Source organism: Vigna radiata, chromosome 2 (assembly GCF_000741045.1).
Source record: "Vigna radiata var. radiata cultivar VC1973A chromosome 2, Vradiata_ver6, whole genome shotgun sequence".
Lineage (NCBI taxonomy): Eukaryota > Viridiplantae > Streptophyta > Magnoliopsida > Fabales > Fabaceae > Vigna > Vigna radiata.
The window spans coordinates 2,683,856-2,703,459 of NC_028352.1; the positions used below are offsets into that span (position 1 = coordinate 2,683,856).

Here is a 19,604-nt window from a genome sequence, read left to right on the forward strand (position 1 = left end):
AACATGTTTTTAAGATTGAAGAGTGTATATGTGGGAAGTAACTGGTCATGGTTTGGTAGGCGGACCACATCTAAAAAACACCAAATGAAATGTTTGACATGTAGCTTTTATAATATTTCCCCACATTTCATTTGTTTGAATTGTTTTTTTCTAAAAAATAAAATAATGAAGTAAAAAATATTTTTCCATAAAATAAATTCAATTGTATATTAATTAATTGATTTATAAAATCTACTTTTTAACTTTATTTAAAAGAGGTTTCTTAACTCGTACATAAAAATTATTTTATTCTTCTACGCATGTTTAGTCTCGTACTAATAATGCGATTTTTCTATTCTACCCACTCTATTTGAAAAGGATTGAAAAAGCGAAAGTAAAAGAGAAAATATGCTAAAGTCAGCATGTTTTTTATTTTTGATTTATTCAACTTTTTACTTATACTGCTTCATCTTATTTTGCTCTAAAAAACAATTTTTGAAATCGAATTTATAGAAACAAAAACAAAATGAGGATTAAATGGTGATAGGTGATGATAATTGTGGTATTATTTTAATTAAAATAAAGCTATGTGTTAGTGGAAAAGGAATATAGGTATATATGTTAGTGGGTAGAAGGTAATAGGTGAGAATCTTAAGTCCATTAAAATAAAGTAATCTGAATTACTTTAGTCGAAGATTGATGATTAAGTTTGAATTTGTGTTGGATTAAAACAAAGAATAAAAACCAAACAGAAAAAGTTTTACATAATCACGTTCTCACAAGATTCCTTGTCTCTCCTTAAGAAGGAAATTATAATATTATTATGATATTTATGAACCGTTAATTTGATAGATGGAGTGTTTGGGAAGAGGGTTGTTCTAAGAATCAGAAATTACAGTGAGAGGGTAATAGGTATAAATTTGAACCGATTGAAATTGAAGAGAGAGAAAACCGATAAAGAAAAAGTTGAGGGTGGAATCTGTGAAGCTATCGTTTCTTTCTGGTAAGTCCAATTTTTGCTTTTCTTTCTGTTTCCAAATCATGTTAGGGTTTCTACACGATTCGATGTAATCTTCTGTATGCACGATTCCAGGTTCAGTTCAATTTAATTGAGATACCACATTTTTTTAATAGGTTTGATTTGGGGATTTCCGTTCAAATGGACGACGGCGAGCTCGATTTCTCGACGCAGGAAGTGTTTTCGAGTCCGAACATGGGGGAGCTTCCGAGCAGTGGTTCCATGGACAGTTTCTTCGACGAGCTTCTCAAGGACACGCATGCCTGCACGCACACCCACACATGCAACCCTCCGGGGCCCGATTTTTCTCACACTCATACGTGCTACCACGTGCACACCAAAATCGTGCCGGCACCTGATGAGGACCAGGTGGCCACCGACGACACGGCGGAGTCCGCGGAGAAGAAGTCGAAGAAGCGGCCCCTTGGGAACAAAGAAGCGGTTCGAAAGTACCGTGAGAAGAAGAAGGCTCGAGCGGCCTCGCTGGAGGACGAGGTGGTGAAATTGAGGGCTCTCAATCAGCATTTGATGAAGAAGTTGCAGAACCAGGCTGCTTTGGAAGCTGAAATCGCGAGGCTGAAGTGCTTGCTGGTGGACATTAGGGGCAGGATTGAAGGGGAAATTGGTTCCTTTCCGTATCAGAAATCGCCGAATGCGAACCCTCCGGTGGTTAACCTGCCTGGTTCTTATGTGATGAACCCTTGCAACATGCAGTGTGATGATAGGGTGTATTGCCTTCATCCGGGAGCGGATGGGAGAATCATGGAGAACGTATCATCGTTAAATGGGGAAGAGTTTGGTGGTTGTGAATTTGAGAACCTGCAGTGTCTAGCAAACCAGAATTTGGGGCTCAAGGAGCTGCGTGCATGTGGAGTTGGGCAGGCAGGGTCTAATGTAAATTCTTCTGCGTCAAAAAGAAAAGGTTGGACCGCTTCACATGCACTGTCTTATTCTAGGATGAACTGTTTGATTTGTTGCTTAATTTGTGTTTATTCTTATTTATATTTTTAATTGCTGGCTGATGGTATTGTCTAATAGCATAGAAAATCATCGAGATTTGAGAGAATGAAAGAAAGAGTATGGAGATTTGAGCAATGAGAGTGAAAGCATTGGAGATGACTTGCTTTGCAACGTGATCTCCCGCATCTTTTGTCATGAATTGTTGGGATTGGGAATTCTGATTTCAGATGGTCACGCCGAAACAACCTTTTTGTTTATATTTGGTATTGTTTGTTTGCTAACATTCGTTAGTGTACTAATATTTAGGGCTGAAATTTGATTGCTAAATTTTGTATAAGGTCATAGTTAGCTTCTATGATAGTGCCTAGTGTGGAAATGGTAGTATTCCTATTTACTGAGTATTAAAGTTCTTGTAACATGTGGTAAATTAACTAAAGTTCGCCCATATGTACGCATAAGTTGTCAAATGATGCCCTGTTATTATGACTAGATCTCCATCGGGAAAATTGAGCAACTGAAATTTAAAGATCCTAAATACCAAATTATTTTATTGAACATTTTTTACACTCTACTAAGAGTGTTGGAACTAGACTTTCTTTTTCAATTTTGTTATTTAAATCTGTTTCTCCCCGTTTCTCTATGAATTCTCGAGCCCAGTATGATAACTTCGATGTTTATTTTTAGGGGGATCTCGTGCAGCAACAGCTGGTTGAAGAATTAACAGAACGTTGGTTTTCATCCTTGCCATGGTAATATCTCCTTCCAATATCTCGTTACCAGTTGCAGCATCAGCTATCCATCAAGTCATTTTTTAAAATAATTCTCTCATTTTGACCCTCTGCTGCATTATCGTGGTTCGAATGGCTGTTCTACTATGGAAGATTAGTCATAAATCAATGTTTCTTCTTAAAGTATTATGGTTGATCTGTAAACAGCATAGCTTATGGCTGAGACAGATTGGGCTCTTCTCTGCGCAATTAATTTTCTTGTTTTTTTTATGCATGGAACTAGTTAAATTGACATCATAAATGTGTCTATGCTCAGCCACTTTTACATTTCTCAGTTTGTGAGTATTGGTTGCTTTGTTTAACAATAAGAGAACTTTTAGTGGCGATTAATGTTTTCTAAATTCGCAAGTTTTTGCTTGATGGATTACAGAACTTAGGGCAGATGGGGTGTGTTTCATCTTTCAGTACTTAGTGCTGTGGACAGGTGAGACACCGATGTCACTTTGTGTAATATAAAATGTTGTGTGGGTGAAATAATAAAATTGGCTTGTTTGATTGCCGGCGTTGTTGTTTTTCCGTCTTTGTTTATCATAATAATATGAGAGGTTTACTTGTGTGTTTAGCATTTTTACTGGACAAGGGTTGACTAATATGTATCCAGAAGGAACTGTAGTCCCCTAAGTGAAGATTTTGCATGCGGGCTTGTCTTCTACAAGTGACTTGTTTTGTATTTGAGAACGCAAGTAGCTGTACCTGATTCAATGATGGGAAGCATATCTGCCTTTCTGCACTTAGAGAACAAGTCTTCGCTAGTTTTTGGTAACCCCCTTTTCGGCATTAGATGATTTATAAAACATTACGTCATTGTATCTTCTACTTGGTTTGTCATTTCTGGACAAATTTTGTAATAATTAACCTCGTTCAACGTATTATATATACATCAGGATTTCGAGACTAAATAAAATTTTAATAATTTGAAATCAACCTATGCGTTTAGTTCATGTGAGTTTTGATATTAGTTCTTATAAAAAATAGTTCATTGTCCTTCGATTCCATGGACGTTTTAATTACTTTTTAATCCTTTTCCAAAATTTATGTAAATTTAGGCTATTCCATTATTCATTTTGTTTAAGGCGCAAAAGAATATCAACAAGACGAAAGGCTTTCTCTCAAAAAGGGAAGAATATATTTTGTATTCGTCTCCCTGAAAAGTTTCATAAAATTAAGGTCCATGGCATAGCTTTTCCTTTTCAATAACAAGGAACAAAACGGCGCCATGATGCCACAACATGCGGAAAGGAACTACTAAACCATTTTCCTATTTTACCCATGAAACTTGGCTGTTCTAGTTTGTTGTAGATTAAATTATGCAACGTACGAGCGGGAATAATCACATGAATGAGTGCGCACAAATTATCATGAGGCATTTTTATACGGGCTTTAGAGAATCCATTTTTGACAAAGACACTATGTTGTCATCAGTGTTTTAGAGCATTCACAAAAAACCGACTGGTGATTGTAGTAAAATTCGAATAGTCAAGATTCCATTCAAACAACAAAGCATTTGATCATATGCTTGTCAGTTAATCATTGGCCGTCCACATGTTGTCATCGTCTCCATCATTGTAAATGCTCTCCGCCATTTGCCATACATGGAAAGAATTATCCTCAGCTACACTTGAGATAACCCATGGCTGATTTATGTTCCATGAAAAATCTGATATTTTCCCTTTGTGACCCCCGTGAGAGAAGAGTAATTCGGTAGGGCCACCCTCACCATCTCCCTCTATCTGCTCATCTCCGATCCTGAGCCAACACGAAAATAAAGCGACAAGGCAATATGTAAACATATCTGTAATTATTATGCCTTTATAGAGTTTCCACTTTGCAACTAAATAATCATCATAATTAGAAAAACTAAGATCCATTATATCATACGATTGGATGAGTTGCCTACTAATGGATTTGTATCATAAGATGTCTTGATGTACTGATACAATTTTGTAAGATCATTATGAATCAAGTGATTCAACGATTTATTTCTTTAATTCTATTTTCCACTTTTCTTTCACCAGTTTCCTTAAAAGAAAATGATAAGTTTGCGTAAAAAGAAAAAAAAAAAACTAATGTTAAATCAAAAGGGATTAAAAGAACACGTCTAAACTTATGATATTTTATTATTCCAGTTTTATTTGTCACTTTCTCATTTAATGTATGGACTCAATTTGGCTTTTCACACAATCCAAAATAACTGGCCCTTTTGGTTTTACGAGACATTTTTAATTGGGTTTAGCTATTTCCAATTCAAAATTATTACATTTAACCCTACCATCTATTAAAAAATTAACCAGGCAATTCTTGATTTCGTAACCATGAGTAAATTGCTTCCTTTAGTAGTCGACCGACAATCCCAACATGTATAGTGAAGAGAAAGAGACAAAGCACTCTGCCCATACCTGCTAAGATCCCAAACCATCAGCCGTCTGTCAGCGCCAGATGATGCCAACACAGTCTCGTGATTAGGATCCCACTCAACCTGGAATACTTCATCGCTAAGCACATTAAAAACAAACTACATCAGTGAGTAAAGAATATTTGAGCGTCCTAAACAAATGACTAATCCGTCATCACATTGAAATTATATCAACAAAAAACAATTATTTCACCTAAGGATCAAACCATTGCTTATTTTTACTAAGATGCAAACAGTAGATTAGGTGTGGTATTAAAGAAAACACACACATGATAGACTAAAGACGTACGTGTGGCTACTTAAAAAATGTAGTGGAATTGCCAGCTTCCGTGTGTCAAATAGACCAACACTTGTATCTGATGATGCTGTAGCCAAAATCCATTCGTTATATGGACTGAATGAAAGAAAGTTAACCTGATTCAAAAAGAAAACAGATACATGTCACAAACAAATAATATTCAGTTAAAAGAGCAACAAGAGTCTGACGATTAGAGACTTGGGGACTATATTTCAGTTAACACAACGATGATAATTAAACATAAAAAAAATTGCACAATAAACAGTATGCTACAGTGGACAAAAAAACAGCAGTTTTTGGCAATGCCAGACACAACCCTATGTTGTGATCCTCACAGCCTCAGGTTCTCGGTACAAATTCCATTCAGTTAAATCCAGGACTTCCAGAGTTTAGCGACCTTAAAAATAGTTAGTGTCTCTCTTCTAAGTTGTCACTCCAATCGTTTCCTCACAGCACCCCACGATCCCAAAAAAAATGAATAGACAGCACTATCTTAACCTTTTTCTTTCTTTCTAGGAACCCTCAGTAGTAGTTCATAATAAGTTTTGACGTATGTAAATTTCGAAACAAAACAATCATAACGACCTATGCGTACAGTACTGCAACTTCCGCATGCACAGAGAAACAATGATCAGACTCACAAGTCACAATTCTGATCTTGGAAGCATTTCAGAATAAGAAGTGTTTTCACACTTGATGAACAAAAGACCCAGCAAGGATTACGAAGCAAATATATTACCTCGTTATCATGTGGTTTGACTGATTGTTGGGGTTTGTTAGTCCGTAAGTCCCAAATGACCAATTTAAAGTCATCTCCTACAGATCCAAAAATATTCTCATCCTTCATATTCCAGGACACATCTTCAACCACACTCTCATGACCCTGACAAGAGAATCAAATGTCATATTCAACCATCAAAGTGACGAGCAACCAAACAAAAACTCAACTGTCATCAATAATTCGAAGCACTACCTCGTAAACATGAACTGCATCAATCACACTCTCTTGAGATGCAGCAGGCACGTCCCACAAGCAAATCTTATGGTCATGCGAACCACTCAAAAGATACCCACTCTTGAAAGGGCTCCAAGACAAACCATAGCCCTCTTTATCATGACCCCTTAACCTCAAATCAGGGGCAAACTCGCTCCCACGCTGCTTGTTGAAATCAAACACATATACCTCGGAATTACATGTCTTCGCAGCAACAATAGTAGGGTTCTGCGGCATACAACGCGCTCGATTCACCTCCCCGTCAACAGCAACCTTTTGGGAAATTTCTACCTACAAAAACAACAAGAAATAACACTGATGATTTTCATCGAACAGTTAGTGCGCACAACTCAATGATGCAAAAAGACGGGCAAGAGTAAAACAAACCTTGGGGAGAACAGGGTCGTCAGGGTCGGTGGCAACGATTGGTTGTGAGGTATCGGCGGGGAGGGATGCGTCGCCGAGCATGAGGAAATTGGGTTCGCCCTGGGCAGTGTGAGTAGCGAGAAGGAGTTTGTGGACATTGAAGGAAGGGTGGGAGTGGGGTTGGGGAGAGGAAGGAAGCCAGTGAACGGTGAGAGAGGGCCATTGAAGAGGATGAGAAATGAACAAATCGTACAACAGAGGAGTGTTCTTCTTCCAAACGGAGAACTCTTCTTCAACTTCACCTTCATTATACTCTTCCGCCATTTTTTTCTGCGCCAAAACTTCAAACCCTCGCGCGCCAATGCCACTTTCGGAGGGAAACACGGCATTAAATAGTCCCCTTGTACGGTGAAAATGGGCTTGGGCTGGGCTATGCAACTTCCCCCAGCCCATTTTAAAGTTTGAAAAACTGAGTATAAAAGTCCGAATATTTATCATTCTTCTTTTCGAAGGAATATTTATGAGTCTGACCGAGGGATGAAAACGGGTTCGATTAGACACGGATAGTGTCTACCCGTAATCCGATCTGTCAGATAAAAATGTATCTGTTACTTGATCCGTTATCTGTTGAGTATTTTTTTAAAAAATACTTGCAAGTATCCGTTGCAAAAAATAAAAAAAATATATTTATATTTTTTAAAATAAAATTTAAATGAAATTAAAAAATATATAATATAATATAAATTAAATTAAATATAAATTAAAATTTAATTTCAATCTAATAAAATATAATTTTGTTTTATTTTTAATTAAGTTTAATTAAAAAATATATAAATTAATTTTTTATTTATTTTTTGCAAATAACAAATATCCGCGGGTCGGATAATATACTACCTGTACCTGACTCGTTTGAAAACGGACATTAAAATACCGCTATCCTAATAAATATTCGCAGATAATATCTACTAACCCGATACCCGTACGTGCCTCCGGATTTTTTTCCATCCCTAATCTGATCTCTTTGAAATATGATAATGATTTTTCGTATTTCATTTTTTATATTATACTTTGCCACCAATCATTTTCAATGTGAAAAATAAATAAATAAAAAACGCGTTTATATACAAATCAAATCAGTACACTACCATAAGTATAGGCATTTAATTTTTTCAGAAAAATGAACTACCAACAAAACTCAGATTAAAAATCTTTTTTACACAACATCATAAAAAAAATGCAAAATCACTTTAAGGTTACATACATTAGGTGACCTATTTTACTTTTGTCTTTTCCTTTGCTACTATGATACAATACAACACAAGAACAAAAAACAAAAGACGGGGAGAGACGGTTATGGACATCACATGACGACACATGCGGCGGGGTTGTCGTCGCTGAAGGCGGTGGTGTACCTGACCTCGGTGGAGCTGGCACGTGCGAGGTTAGTCAGACGAGGGTCAACTTCGGCGTTTCGCACGTACCCAGAGGGCGCTTTCTTGTCGTAGACACCGGGCGCGTAAGGGTGCGCAACGACGTCGTACGGGACATACGGCCACAGCTCCGCTCTCTTTCCGGTGCGGTGAGAGATGCGAGACACAACCTTAGAGGGTTCAACGTAGCCCGAAACAGTGACCTTACTAGCCTTCCGATCCACCTCCACCTGAGTCACCCCTTTCATTCCCTCCACCGATTTCTTCACCTTCCTCTCACACCCTTCACAGTCCATCTTCACTTTCACCTCCACCGTCTGATACACGCATCAAAGAATCAATATTTTTACTACAAATGAACGTGAGCTGATGTGATTTCAGTGATATGCAGTGATTGGTTTACCTGGAATTGTTTGCGCTTCTTCTTGAGTTTGGAACTGGTGTGGGAGCAGTCGAAGAGGTCGGAGATATGATCCAAAGCACCCATTTTTGCGTTTGCTTTGCTACTGTGTACTCTTATGTTACTAGGTTTTTGTCTTTGCCTCTTCTTTTACTCCATGTTATTTATAGCCATGAGCATCACCTAAAACCTAGCAAATATCCGAAACAGTAGAAGGTTCCTACGAAATAGAAACAGCCGACATAAAACTAACTCTCCTAGTCGGTTGGATTTGTCTTTGAGCCACGTGTCCAACTGCTGATTGGACAGAGATACACGTGTCCATCGCTTATTGATGGGAAGCAAGAAAATAGTATGGGGTTGGCAATGTGGTTGGATTGGAGTGCAGAAGTAATGAGCGTATGGGTATCCATTCTATCTCTTTCAACTAAGACTTTCAGCTCCATTATTTGTAAAAGGAAATAAATGTTTCTGCAAAATTATCTCTTTTATTCTAATTTTAGCTCAGAAATTTGAGTAATAATATCATTTTGACACATAATATATATATAAAATAGTCTAGAAAATGGAAAGTTTTATAATTAAAAAAAGAAAGAAAAAAATAAGTAAGAAATAAATGTAAAAAATTTAGTTGTGTTAAAGAATATTTTTTCAAAAAATTTATCTGCTTTCAGTGGTGCACACACTACAGTGTCTAACTAATTCAGTATTGACTTCAAAGTAAAGATCAAAGGGAAAAAAATACTTTTCTTAAAAGGACAATGGTGACTTGCTTGGAACATTATCAAAAGGAAGTTTCCCATGAAAACATATGCATGCCTAATTTTGATAAGATCCAACTGCTACATTGAGTAGTTTTAATTTGAGATAAAAATAATTTAGAATAAATCTGCAGCTAGCCCATCACTGTTTGAATGATATATTTTATGGACACCATGTGCAGCCAACACTTTTATCATCTACATCAAATGTTTGTACACTGCTGTCTAGGAATTTTTGGATGTGCGAAGGTAAAACAAATTAATTAGCATGGAATTAGATTCGCTGAGATCACTAAAAGGACCAAACAATTTATTAATTTATTTTGCTTAACCTATTACATCCTTATTCTATCTATTACCCGTGTGAACATAAGACTGAATTCATGTGCTGTCTACAGATACTCAGTACCCAGACAAATAAAAAAAAAAAAACATCTTTGTTGTGACTTGAAACTATCAAGATTACACGAAACTTTCATCGTGACCAACTTAACTGATCTGTTCGTCAATGTTCTATTGATTTGTGTTTGTTTGGATTATTGAGCTAAGGTCCACTGTGTGATTATGTTTATTTGCCTAAGGCAATAAGATTAAGACAGTTGTTTATTAAATAATTACATATAAAAAAATCTATGTCATGATGGGATACCTGTGGTTTGTGAGGCATAGCGTAGACACATGCATAGATAATGATACTTTTTGTCAAGCATACAACATTTTTTGACAACATTTTAAAATCAATATCATTTTGTAATTAGTCTAAAATTATTTTACAATCAATAATATGACAGGTAAATAGTGTTAAAATATTGTCAAAAATATGTTATCTAAGTATCATTATCCTTTATAAAATAAGCACATTATCCCTAAAATACTATAGCAAAGGAGCAGCTAGAAGCTAGTATATAGTGGAAAAAAGTTTGCTTTAACCTTGGGCTTGAATTTCATTACTAGCACGAAAAGGATTTGCAAAGAGAGACTATTGCTTCCTGCACCAACAAATTAATATCTGCACTCCTGCAATGAGAAGAAAAGACTCACATCCTTCATCACTGCACCACACCACAGCTACAGAGAAAGAAGATAAGTGGAAATAAAAAAAAAAAAAACTCATTAAAATGTGTCTGAGAAGTTTTCTGGGAAACATATTTCATGTAGAAGTATTTTAGAAAACTAATTCCAAAAGGTATTATATGCATTACAAAAAAGTTTATTCCAGAAAACTTATTATAGAATACGTTTCATTTGTTCTGAAATTCTATTTTGGAAAAAACATTTCGGAAGTCTCATTTCAAGTATTCTGTTTCAAAGATTTTTTATAAAAAATTTATTTCGAAAATTCTGAAAAAAATGTTTCAAAAAGTTTCTTATATTATTATCTGGAAGTCACTTTTTCCATAAGAAGAGTGCAGGAAGCAAAAGTCGAGGAGATTTCATACTTAAGGCCATCATACAGTAAATTGGGCCGCACGGTTTCATTTGAAAATTAAATTGGGCTTGCTGCATGGAAGAAGGGAGTTACTTCCTGTACCTCCCCAATTCCAACCCCCACTCCCCATTCCATTTTTGCCCTTTGCTCTATTTTTTCTATTCCAATTTTATCCTTTAACAAAAATTTATATTTAGAAATAAAATTTTATAATTTTATTCTCCCACCCCCACAAAACCTATTTATTCTTTTTTTTTTTATCTTCATGCTTTCATCTTTACGCTCTCTTCCCAGGAATTCTTTGTTCTATTTTTCCAGAAATTCTTTTTCCCATTCTTCTTGTATTCCAAGTGATAATTGAGATATCGATTTCTTCTGGAAGAATTTGTCCTTCAATTATTATATCTCTTCATTACATTAGTGTGGTGGTGTTGTATCCAACCTTTAAGCAGCGATCCTCTTCGAGTCCAGGTTAGTAAAACCGTTAAAACGGAAGGCGACTTCCGTTTACCCTTAAACGGATGTTGACATCCGTTGACAGATTCCCACATCCGTTTAAGGGTTTTCTAGATTATTTTAGATTATGTTTTTGTTAGTTTTATTTTTTAAGATTTATTTTTATTAGTTTTAATTTTTAAGATTTGTTTTTATTAGTTTCATTTTTTAGGATTTGTTTTTATTGGTTTTATTTCTTTAAGATTTATATTTTAATATTTGTTTTTATTAGTTTTATTTTTTAGGATTTGTTTTTATTAGATTTTTATTTTATTAGTTTTATTTTTTAAGATTTGTTTTTATTAGTTTNAGTTTATTTTTTAGGATTTGTTTTTATTAGTTTTATTTTTTTAAGATTTATATTTTAAGATTTGTTTTTATTAGTTTTATTTTTTAGGATTTGTTTTTATTAGATTTTTATTTGATTAGTTTTATTTTTTAAGATTTGTTTTTATTAGTTTACTTTTTATATTAATTTTTAGATATTTTAATAATGAAATTTATATGTTTTGATGTATTATTTTTAAATATATTTTTAACGTATAAATGGGAGAGTGAGAGTTGCAGAGAGCGTCGAGTGTTTCAAAAGCTTTGGTGGGGGTGGGGGTGGGAATAGGAAGGAGAGGAATCTGAGTCTGTGTGTTTTGACTGAGGAATTGTAAAAGAGTAGGTTAACTTTAGTAAATAGGGGTAAAACGGTAAAAATAAAAAAACATAAAGGTTAATTTTGTATTTAAAAAAAATCCAAAAAAATTGGGGGGTGGGAGTTAGAATTGGGGAGGTACAGGGAGTAACTCCCATGGAAGAATGGGTGCTGACATAAAAAAATGAAAAAGAGATTTCTTTTTTTCCGCAACCCCATAGTTAAAAGACCAAACTGGCCCACTTACCATAGTCACCCCTTACCGCGTCCATCTGCCTGTCATGGTCATTGTCCTTGTTTATGTACCGAGTCAAAGATGGATTGAATGACGAAGAAAGTGTTTTTTTTTTCATAAAGAAAAATAAATTTTACATTATATAAACTAAAGATTAAAAATGTTTTCACATTAAAATTTAAAATAAGAAACAACTTTTAAATTATTCAATACAAAAATTAAAAATAGAATTTGAAAATAAAAATGATTTCCTAATTATACGAAATATAAATATTTTAAAACATAAGAGACTGAAATATTAACATGAAATATTAACATAAAGGAAGTTGAAGGTGAGCGAAAATGGTATCTATATTACGTATTCTTACATCATCCTGGTTGGATAGATAAGATAAACAAGAATTTGGTGTAGAATATATATCAGTCTCTTTAATCTTTAAACTTTAGGAGTGAATATTAATGAGAAAGAAGTGGATTTGGTAAAAGTGATGTTTCCAAGTGAATGAGAAACAAAAGAATAGATTAATTAGAAAAACAAAAGTAGTCTGCAGATTTTGTGTAAAGAAAAGCTACATTATATCTGTCTATCTATATCTAAGACGAAAAAGGTAAAAAGGAATTAGCTAGGTAGGATTATAGGGGATATGAACATTGGTTCAAACTTCAAAGACTGAATCAATCATCCATATATATCCGCTTTCAGCTTTCTACACATGCTTTTCTGACTCACTCACTCAACCACTGGTAAAAACAGCATGCAACATTGCAATTCCGGTGTAGTCAAAGTTGCACGAGAACCACTCAAAAGTTCTTCCCTTACCCCTTTCTTTCACTGTTTTGGGGCACACAAAAGCAACCTCATAAAACAACATCTACATGCAAGTAATATGCATGGGATTGGGATTGGGATTTGGATTGGGATGGGTCCTTCCCCCACAAAAAGACAATTTCCTACTTCACATGATTTGCGTGTGTCGGTCTCCAATGTACAATATATATAATATATATATATATATGTCAGAATTCAAACCACACATGATCATACATGCATACATTTATATGCACAATAACCAGTGACCAACCACACAATTTCATATTTCACAACCACTCAAGAACCGCCCTTAATTTGTTTATTCATGAGGATTCGATTTTCATTTTCATGTTAAAGTATTGGGCTTTCCTAGCTATAATCTACGTTGTATTGGCTTGTAAGTTACTGAGTCGGATTGCAATCTGCAACCAAACAATATTAACAAGAAGAAGAAAACGTGACATGATTGAGGAACAGATGATGTTAATTAATTATGGTTTGTTTGTTTTTTTACGAACTAGATGCTAAATACGATGACATCACAAATTAGCATCAATATAATGTGACAGATTAGGTTTTAGTCGGAGCTGTGTGTGCTGATAATTATTTATTAAGAACCAGATTTGTTAACCGACCAAAAATTAGATACTCTCTTCAGTCCATCTATCTTTTTCCTCTTTTAATCCTCTCCTGCGGTAGATCAAGCTGCCAGCTAATGAACCTAGTCAGTAGCTATGTACTTTGCAGTAACTTAAATATATTAAAATACTCATACAGTATCAGTTACTTACATTAATATTATCAGACAATGATGTTTCATGTATGCATATCAGTAAAGATAATATAATTTGCAACATCTGGTTATTTCGGTTAAGATAAAAATACAATATTTGCATTTGGTAATGCCGAAAGTGATTAGGTAAATATATATGTATATATGCTACTTACATGGTAGTGATGAAAGAAGTTGAGTTTTTTCTTTCTTTTTTGTTTTTAAATCGAACCAAACAGATTTATTCCAGCAAAAGAAGAGATATGTGAACGAAAGAAGACGCAATTCATAATTGCGCAATCCCACACGGGAACTTTTTATGCAGTGTGGAGGTGGTACGTGGTCCTGCTATTACCCCAAAGCATGTTGAAGCATCTGCTTTAACCCATCCAAGTCAAATCTTTGATATCACCCAAAACCTAACAAAAATTAAATGGCCCTTAATTATTTTCTTTTCTGCATAAATAGATTGGTACGTAATGGAGTACATGGAATAGGACAAAGCTTTGATGTTAACAGATTTGGTACGAGATCATAGTAGGTTCGGTGCTTAATTAGTTCTGTTCAGCTTCTCCACGAATTGTATATATACTATTTCTCAGATCATGCCTTCAGTCCTGTATTTCTAAATTACCAAATATGCTAATTAACCGACCATAGAATTCTTGGTATTAAAAACCTATGTCAGCTAGGTTTGCTTCATAGAAAAGAGTAATTAACTTCCAAATACTTTTTATATATATTTAAGATCAACTGTACCATGTTTAAACCAGAACTGAGGTAGGATATTTAATTGTACTTGACTCTCTGCATGTTTTATATATATGGCTAAGCTGTTACTTTCATCGATGAGTTTCATTTAACTAGCGAAGTCGATGTGTGCTTACAACAACTCTTTCACATCATATATACATAGATATTTTGAACGTGAAAATAGAATTAATTAGTAGTACGATAATGGATAGAACAAAATATCCACATAAATTTCATTGAAATAGGTTCAACTATTACTATGATATCATATTAGAAAGTGATTTTAAGTCTAACTCAACTTCACAGAACAAAACTGTTAAGATTTGTATTCTCATTCGTATATTATAATAAGTCCTATGGGGTTTCCAACAACATGTTTTGACTTGAAAAGCTTACATTAATTTACCTTCACGGCAGTGTGATAAGTATATAGGAGCTGATTAATAATGCAAGGTAGAAGAGAAAGGATTACCCTGATTCGACGACATTTCCCTATGTTTAATGATTGCGCGAAATCAAAGTCTTAGAAGTTAATTAAAAATTAGGAAGGTGAAGGAATAAAGTTTTTGACCATTTTATGGGATTAATTAGGACTACCTTTTACGGCAGAAGTTCCATCTTGTATATATATAAGAAAAGAAGATAAGTAGTTGAGAAGTTACCCCAAGACTTTTTGCATCAAAAACGAGAAATATACATTAACGAGTTAAAGAAAAAAAAGAAAAATGAAAGGGCAATTCCCAGAAGAGAAAGCGAAAGATAAGAGAATATTATTATGGCAATTGGGTAATGATACATAGACAACATTTTTTGACAATATTTAAACATCGTGTCATTGTGTGATTGGTCCAAATGACACAATGACACTACCATGAACTAATCACACAATGACGCGATGTTCAAATGTTGTCAAAAAATGTTGTTTAAGTATCTTTATCCATGACGATTCCCGAAGACTTTAGGTCCTATGTCGCATTTGCACAAGTAGCAGGCAAAGGTTGCTGTGGGTGGCGAACACATGGGTCCATTCTCCTGAGTCTTAATATTGTATTGAATTGAACTGAATGATGATAAAGAGATTAGCTAGGGTTATGAATAAAATAGAAGGAGCTATCCTGAAAGACGGAGATTTGTTGCTGTGTGCGTGCATGTGTCACTTCACGGTGACTTTAATAAATGTTCCGTGATTTGGGATTCCACCAGAAGCGTCAATAACGTTGTTTTGTTGTGGGTCATCATCATGGAGCTGTTTACATGTGTGTCTCCAAGAAGATAGCTCCAATGTAACGTCCAAACTTCAAAGGAATATCGTGATCGTCTTATATATATGGATGTTGACTATGTCTAATATATTTTTCTGAGTAAAAATATTGTTTTGGAATTAAATCAGTAGTAACTCCCTAACAATGCTCTCTGTGGCTTACGTGTTCTTTTTTGACCTTTTGCTTTTGCTTTTTATGGACGGTAAGGTATGTGAATACACGCCTTCAACCACCGAACCACCACACAACTATTCAAATTCCACATTTTACTTATAAATAAATCAAAATATTTTTATATTTATATATTATTATATTATTATATTAATGACACACGTTACAATATTTATCTTTAACATATCATTATCCTCAATAAATTTTAAAAATCAAAGTCAAACCACGTATTAGTTTAGATGTCGGAGATTATTTTTCCAAAATTTGCTAAATTAAACAACTCTAAATTTAGTTCATCAACTTACTAAAATTATGAACCAAATCTAATGGTGTTTTTCTTTTAAGAATATATTATTGATAAATTGATCTATATATAGAGAGAGAGAAGAACTTTCCTATGTCAACGAGGACATGCTTCATGTGTTAAAGATTAATTAATGTATCGGTAAAGAATGAAAAATGATTTTGTGATATATCTAAATATTTACATTTATTTTACACTATTTTTACTTGTTTTATATTTTCTTCCTTTTTGAAAAAATAGAAAATTTTATATTTTTATATTATATGTTAAATAAATATAAAAATTGTCATGATATCATTACTACTAAAGAAATGTAACTCTAAAATAAGATTTTGATAATAATAAATAAATATTAAATATTTGAATATTTATTTAATATTGTTCTTAGATATATCTGTTAAAAAAAATCTATTAGACCATTTTTCCCCCATTCACCTACTATAAAGTCTCTATTTAAGAAGTATTTTATCGAATAAAACTACTTTGAAACTATGTGAAATCCTTTTAAATTGTTTGACATGTTGAAATTATAAATTTTAATTTCAAAAAACGCAAAACACACTTAAGTTTCGTTTGAATAATTCATTCGTGCACGATCAGTTTTTAGAGAGTAAATTAAGAATAACAATTTTATTTTCTTAAAATTAATTTTTAGTTTTTTTTAATACAATCAAATTTATTTCGCTGTCAACTTAATTCAGTTTAATATTTTTTTTGACCAAACGTGCGTTTCAACAAATATCTTTCGTACATTATAAATTACTGTTATTACGATAATATCATAGAAATGAGTTGGCAACATTCACCAGGAAAATTGGATTTAACTGGTCAATTGTTCAGTAGGATTACTCGTTATCATTACACTTTGAAACATAATAAAAAAGTAATTAATTAAATATAGTTATAAAATATTGTTTCGATATTGTTAAGGTAATTTTTTAATAAAAACATTCATTGTTTATTTAAGAAGAGTCGTTTAAAAAACTGAAAATTATTTCCCTCACATTAAACATCCGTTTCAATGCACAAATTCCAAACTTAATGAATAAACCAAAATTTAATAACCAATTCTTACCCACTAACTCGTTCAACTAAGCTTTTAATATTATTTAAAAGTAATTATAAAATTTCGAAGAGTTTTTTCTATCTAGTTTAGTAAGAAATTTAATTTTATTTAAACAGCAAATATCTTTTCCTAGATAAGTTTATTTTTTGGACTTAATATTAATATTATTATTATTATTATTAAGATTTGAGAGGTTCCTGTAAGTTTCTCACTTGCCACCTACTTGAAAATTGGAATTGAATTCCATTATTTATTTATTCAAAGCAGAAGAAACGCCTCTGAAATCTCTGACCCGATAGTTTAGTCACAAAATATGCATGTGGTACGTTGTTGCTTACCACATCTTGCACCTATTTCTTAAATGCTTATAGGACAGGTAAGAAATAAAGAACAAACAAAGTTAAAAAAAGAAAAAGCTAAAGAGAGACTCCACCACACCCTATGCTCTTCTTATAGCCTCTTTCTCTCATTTCCTTTCCAAGTTTTTCAGTTACTTTTTCTGCACAATCAAAATCCATCCATTAATTGACCCTCATTAATATTCCTATTATTTTAATCAAATATAAACTTCAACTGCTAATTTATTCCTGTCCTCAACTTTCTTTCCTTACTACTTTTTCTCTGCAAGCAATTTTCTTTCTATTCAACCACTCTTTTATTATAAGTATATGCATATTTCCACACCATCACTAGCCACCACAACACAAACATATCTGTTTACCCTTTGTTACATGCCCAATATCTTGCTGTGAAAACGTATCAAAGAAACTATTTTTCACCCTTCCAACTTTCAACTTCCAGCTAATATCATCATCTCAGCATGCCTCGTTACTGAAGAGATTTAAGGGGAAAAAAGTTCAGTTTTTTTCATCAAGGTTTGCTTTTGTTCAACATATTGGTTGGTGCTCAGATTATGGCTATTCAAACGCAGTGGTATCCGAATAATTCTGCTTCTCCATTCTGGAACAATGGTCATTGTGCTCATGGCTTCATCGACTCAGGCATCAGTTTTCAGCACAAGCATCAGCAACAGCTACCAGAACAGCATTTGGGAGAGTTATGCAATGGGAGTCAGGGAGGGAACTTTGATCCAAATCTTCATGTCTGTAGTTCAAAAGGGATGAATTCTCCTGTGTTTGCTGTTCAGTTTCAGAAACAATGGGAAGAGATTGATCAGTATATGAAATCTGAGGTTAGAATTCATACACAGCTTTATTATCTTATCTTATCATAGTTGTGAGACTATATATTATTGTTAATTATAAGTTAAGATTTTTATTGTTAATTTTGAATGGGGTAGGATGAGAAATTGAGATATATGATAAAAGAGCACGGGAAACAACAGGTGATGGCATTGTTGAAAAAACTGGAAACTCGTACTCTTCATGTCCTGAGGGAAAAAGATGTAGAAATTGCACAAGCCATGAAGAGAAGGTTAGAGTTAGAAGAGTATTTGAGAAAGTTAGAGGCGGAAAACAACAGATGGCAGAGGTTGGCTCAGGAGAAGGAAAACATGGCATTGTCTCTATACAAAACGCTGGAGGAAATGACAGAAGGTGGAAACTTTTTGAACAATGGGGCAGTGGCAAATGATGCAGTGTCGTGCTGTGGCGAAACTGGAGGAACAGAAGAGAGGGAAGAAGAAGGAACTGCAGAAAAAGGTTTAGAATGTGGAGGGGTGAATGAAGTTGAACAGATTACGAGAAAAGGAGGAGTAATGCTTTGTAAAAGCTGCCATTCTAGGAGCTCGTGCTTTCTGTTCCTCCCATGCAGGCACCTTTCTTCCTGCAAAGTTTGCAACGCTTCCCTCGAGGCTTGCCCCGTCTGCAGAACACCAAAGAAGGCTACCATTGAGTTGAGACTTTGATTTTCTAGGCTCTGATACCAGTACAGACTTTGATTTTCTAGGCTGATATTCCCGGAAAAAAGTAAATACAACAGATAGATTGCTAGCTATATGATGAAATGATGGATCTGTCAAGATACATGGACATTACTCATTTTCAGTGAGTTCAATGTTTCAAGACTCAAAACTTTAACCATAGTTCCAATGGATGTCTTTAATATTCAAATGTCTGGTTTATTTCCTTAGGATCTTTATGTGTTTAGATCTAATTTGTAGAAGACCAACACAAGAGAATTTGCCAAATACAACAAGATGTTCACATCTGTGCAATGTTTTAGTCTACCATTTGCTTTAAATCAATCAGTCATTTTTGTTTTTCCTATCTAACATTGAAAACTCATCCACCATAT

General features: G+C 34.0%; 4 protein-coding genes across 8 annotated transcripts; 2 read left to right on the plus strand and 2 right to left on the minus strand.

Moving 5' to 3' along the window:
• The first annotated feature begins 792 nt into the window (after positions 1-792).
• LOC106756527 (basic leucine zipper 23) lies at positions 793-3,644 on the plus strand. 5 transcript variants are annotated; one of them, XR_001375481.2, is made up of 5 exons: positions 793-982; positions 1,114-1,919; positions 2,642-2,706; positions 3,116-3,169; positions 3,309-3,644. XR_001375481.2 is itself a non-coding variant. In XM_014638991.2 (4 exons), exons 2-3 carry the CDS (start codon positions 1,139-1,141, stop codon positions 2,668-2,670), a joined length of 810 nt encoding a protein of 269 aa, XP_014494477.1. In that variant the 5' UTR covers positions 793-982; positions 1,114-1,138; the 3' UTR covers positions 2,671-2,706; positions 3,309-3,644. The 5 variants fall into 5 exon arrangements, 3 of the variants coding, with proteins under 3 accessions (XP_014494477.1, XP_014494478.1, XP_014494476.1); XR_002666934.1 differs by having other exon boundaries at positions 3,347-3,644; XM_014638991.2 differs by lacking the exon at positions 3,116-3,169.
• A 444-nt stretch (positions 3,645-4,088) lies between these two features.
• Positions 4,089-7,375, minus strand: LOC106777090 (WD-40 repeat-containing protein MSI2). Its single transcript, XM_014664612.2, has 6 exons — positions 6,838-7,375; positions 6,430-6,741; positions 6,196-6,339; positions 5,448-5,572; positions 5,142-5,237; positions 4,089-4,491 (listed from the first exon to the last, which is right to left on the minus strand). The coding sequence occupies exons 1-6, from the start codon at positions 7,312-7,314 to the stop codon at positions 4,269-4,271; spliced, it is 1,377 nt and encodes a 458-aa protein (XP_014520098.2). The 5' UTR covers positions 7,315-7,375; the 3' UTR covers positions 4,089-4,268.
• A 619-nt stretch (positions 7,376-7,994) lies between these two features.
• On the minus strand, positions 7,995-8,811 carry LOC106755599 (heavy metal-associated isoprenylated plant protein 26). Its single transcript, XM_014637783.2, has 2 exons — positions 8,650-8,811; positions 7,995-8,563 (listed from the first exon to the last, which is right to left on the minus strand). Exons 1-2 carry the CDS (start codon positions 8,731-8,733, stop codon positions 8,177-8,179), a joined length of 471 nt encoding a protein of 156 aa, XP_014493269.1. The 5' UTR covers positions 8,734-8,811; the 3' UTR covers positions 7,995-8,176.
• A 9,013-nt stretch (positions 8,812-17,824) lies between these two features.
• Positions 17,825-19,524, plus strand: LOC106755797 (probable BOI-related E3 ubiquitin-protein ligase 3). The gene is made up of 2 exons (XM_014638011.2): positions 17,825-18,540; positions 18,649-19,524. Exons 1-2 carry the CDS (start codon positions 18,262-18,264, stop codon positions 19,213-19,215), a joined length of 846 nt encoding a protein of 281 aa, XP_014493497.1. The 5' UTR covers positions 17,825-18,261; the 3' UTR covers positions 19,216-19,524.
• The last annotated feature ends 80 nt before the right edge of the window (positions 19,525-19,604 follow it).

Excerpts from the sequence above, each read along its gene's own strand:
- LOC106755797 (XM_014638011.2), top strand. The coding sequence starts at position 18,262 with ATGGCTATTCAAACGCAGTGGTATCCGAATAATTCTGCTTCTCCATTC. Across the intron at positions 18,541-18,648 it reads ATCAGTATATGAAATCTGAG|GATGAGAAATTGAGATATAT; the intron begins GTTAGAATTCAT and ends TGAATGGGGTAG.
- LOC106777090 (XM_014664612.2), bottom strand. The coding sequence starts at position 7,314 with ATGATAAATATTCGGACTTTTATACTCAGTTTTTCAAACTTTAAAATG. Across the intron at positions 6,742-6,837 it reads ACGACCCTGTTCTCCCCAAG|GTAGAAATTTCCCAAAAGGT; the intron begins GTTTGTTTTACT and ends TTGTTTTTGTAG. Across the intron at positions 5,573-6,195 it reads TCAAACCACATGATAACGAG|GTTAACTTTCTTTCATTCAG; the intron begins GTAATATATTTG and ends TTTTTGAATCAG.
- LOC106755599 (XM_014637783.2), bottom strand. The coding sequence starts at position 8,733 with ATGGGTGCTTTGGATCATATCTCCGACCTCTTCGACTGCTCCCACACC. Across the intron at positions 8,564-8,649 it reads AGAAGCGCAAACAATTCCAG|ACGGTGGAGGTGAAAGTGAA; the intron begins GTAAACCAATCA and ends TGCGTGTATCAG.
- LOC106756527 (XM_014638991.2), top strand. The coding sequence starts at position 1,139 with ATGGACGACGGCGAGCTCGATTTCTCGACGCAGGAAGTGTTTTCGAGT. Across the intron at positions 1,920-2,641 it reads TTCTGCGTCAAAAAGAAAAG|GGGGATCTCGTGCAGCAACA; the intron begins GTTGGACCGCTT and ends GTTTATTTTTAG.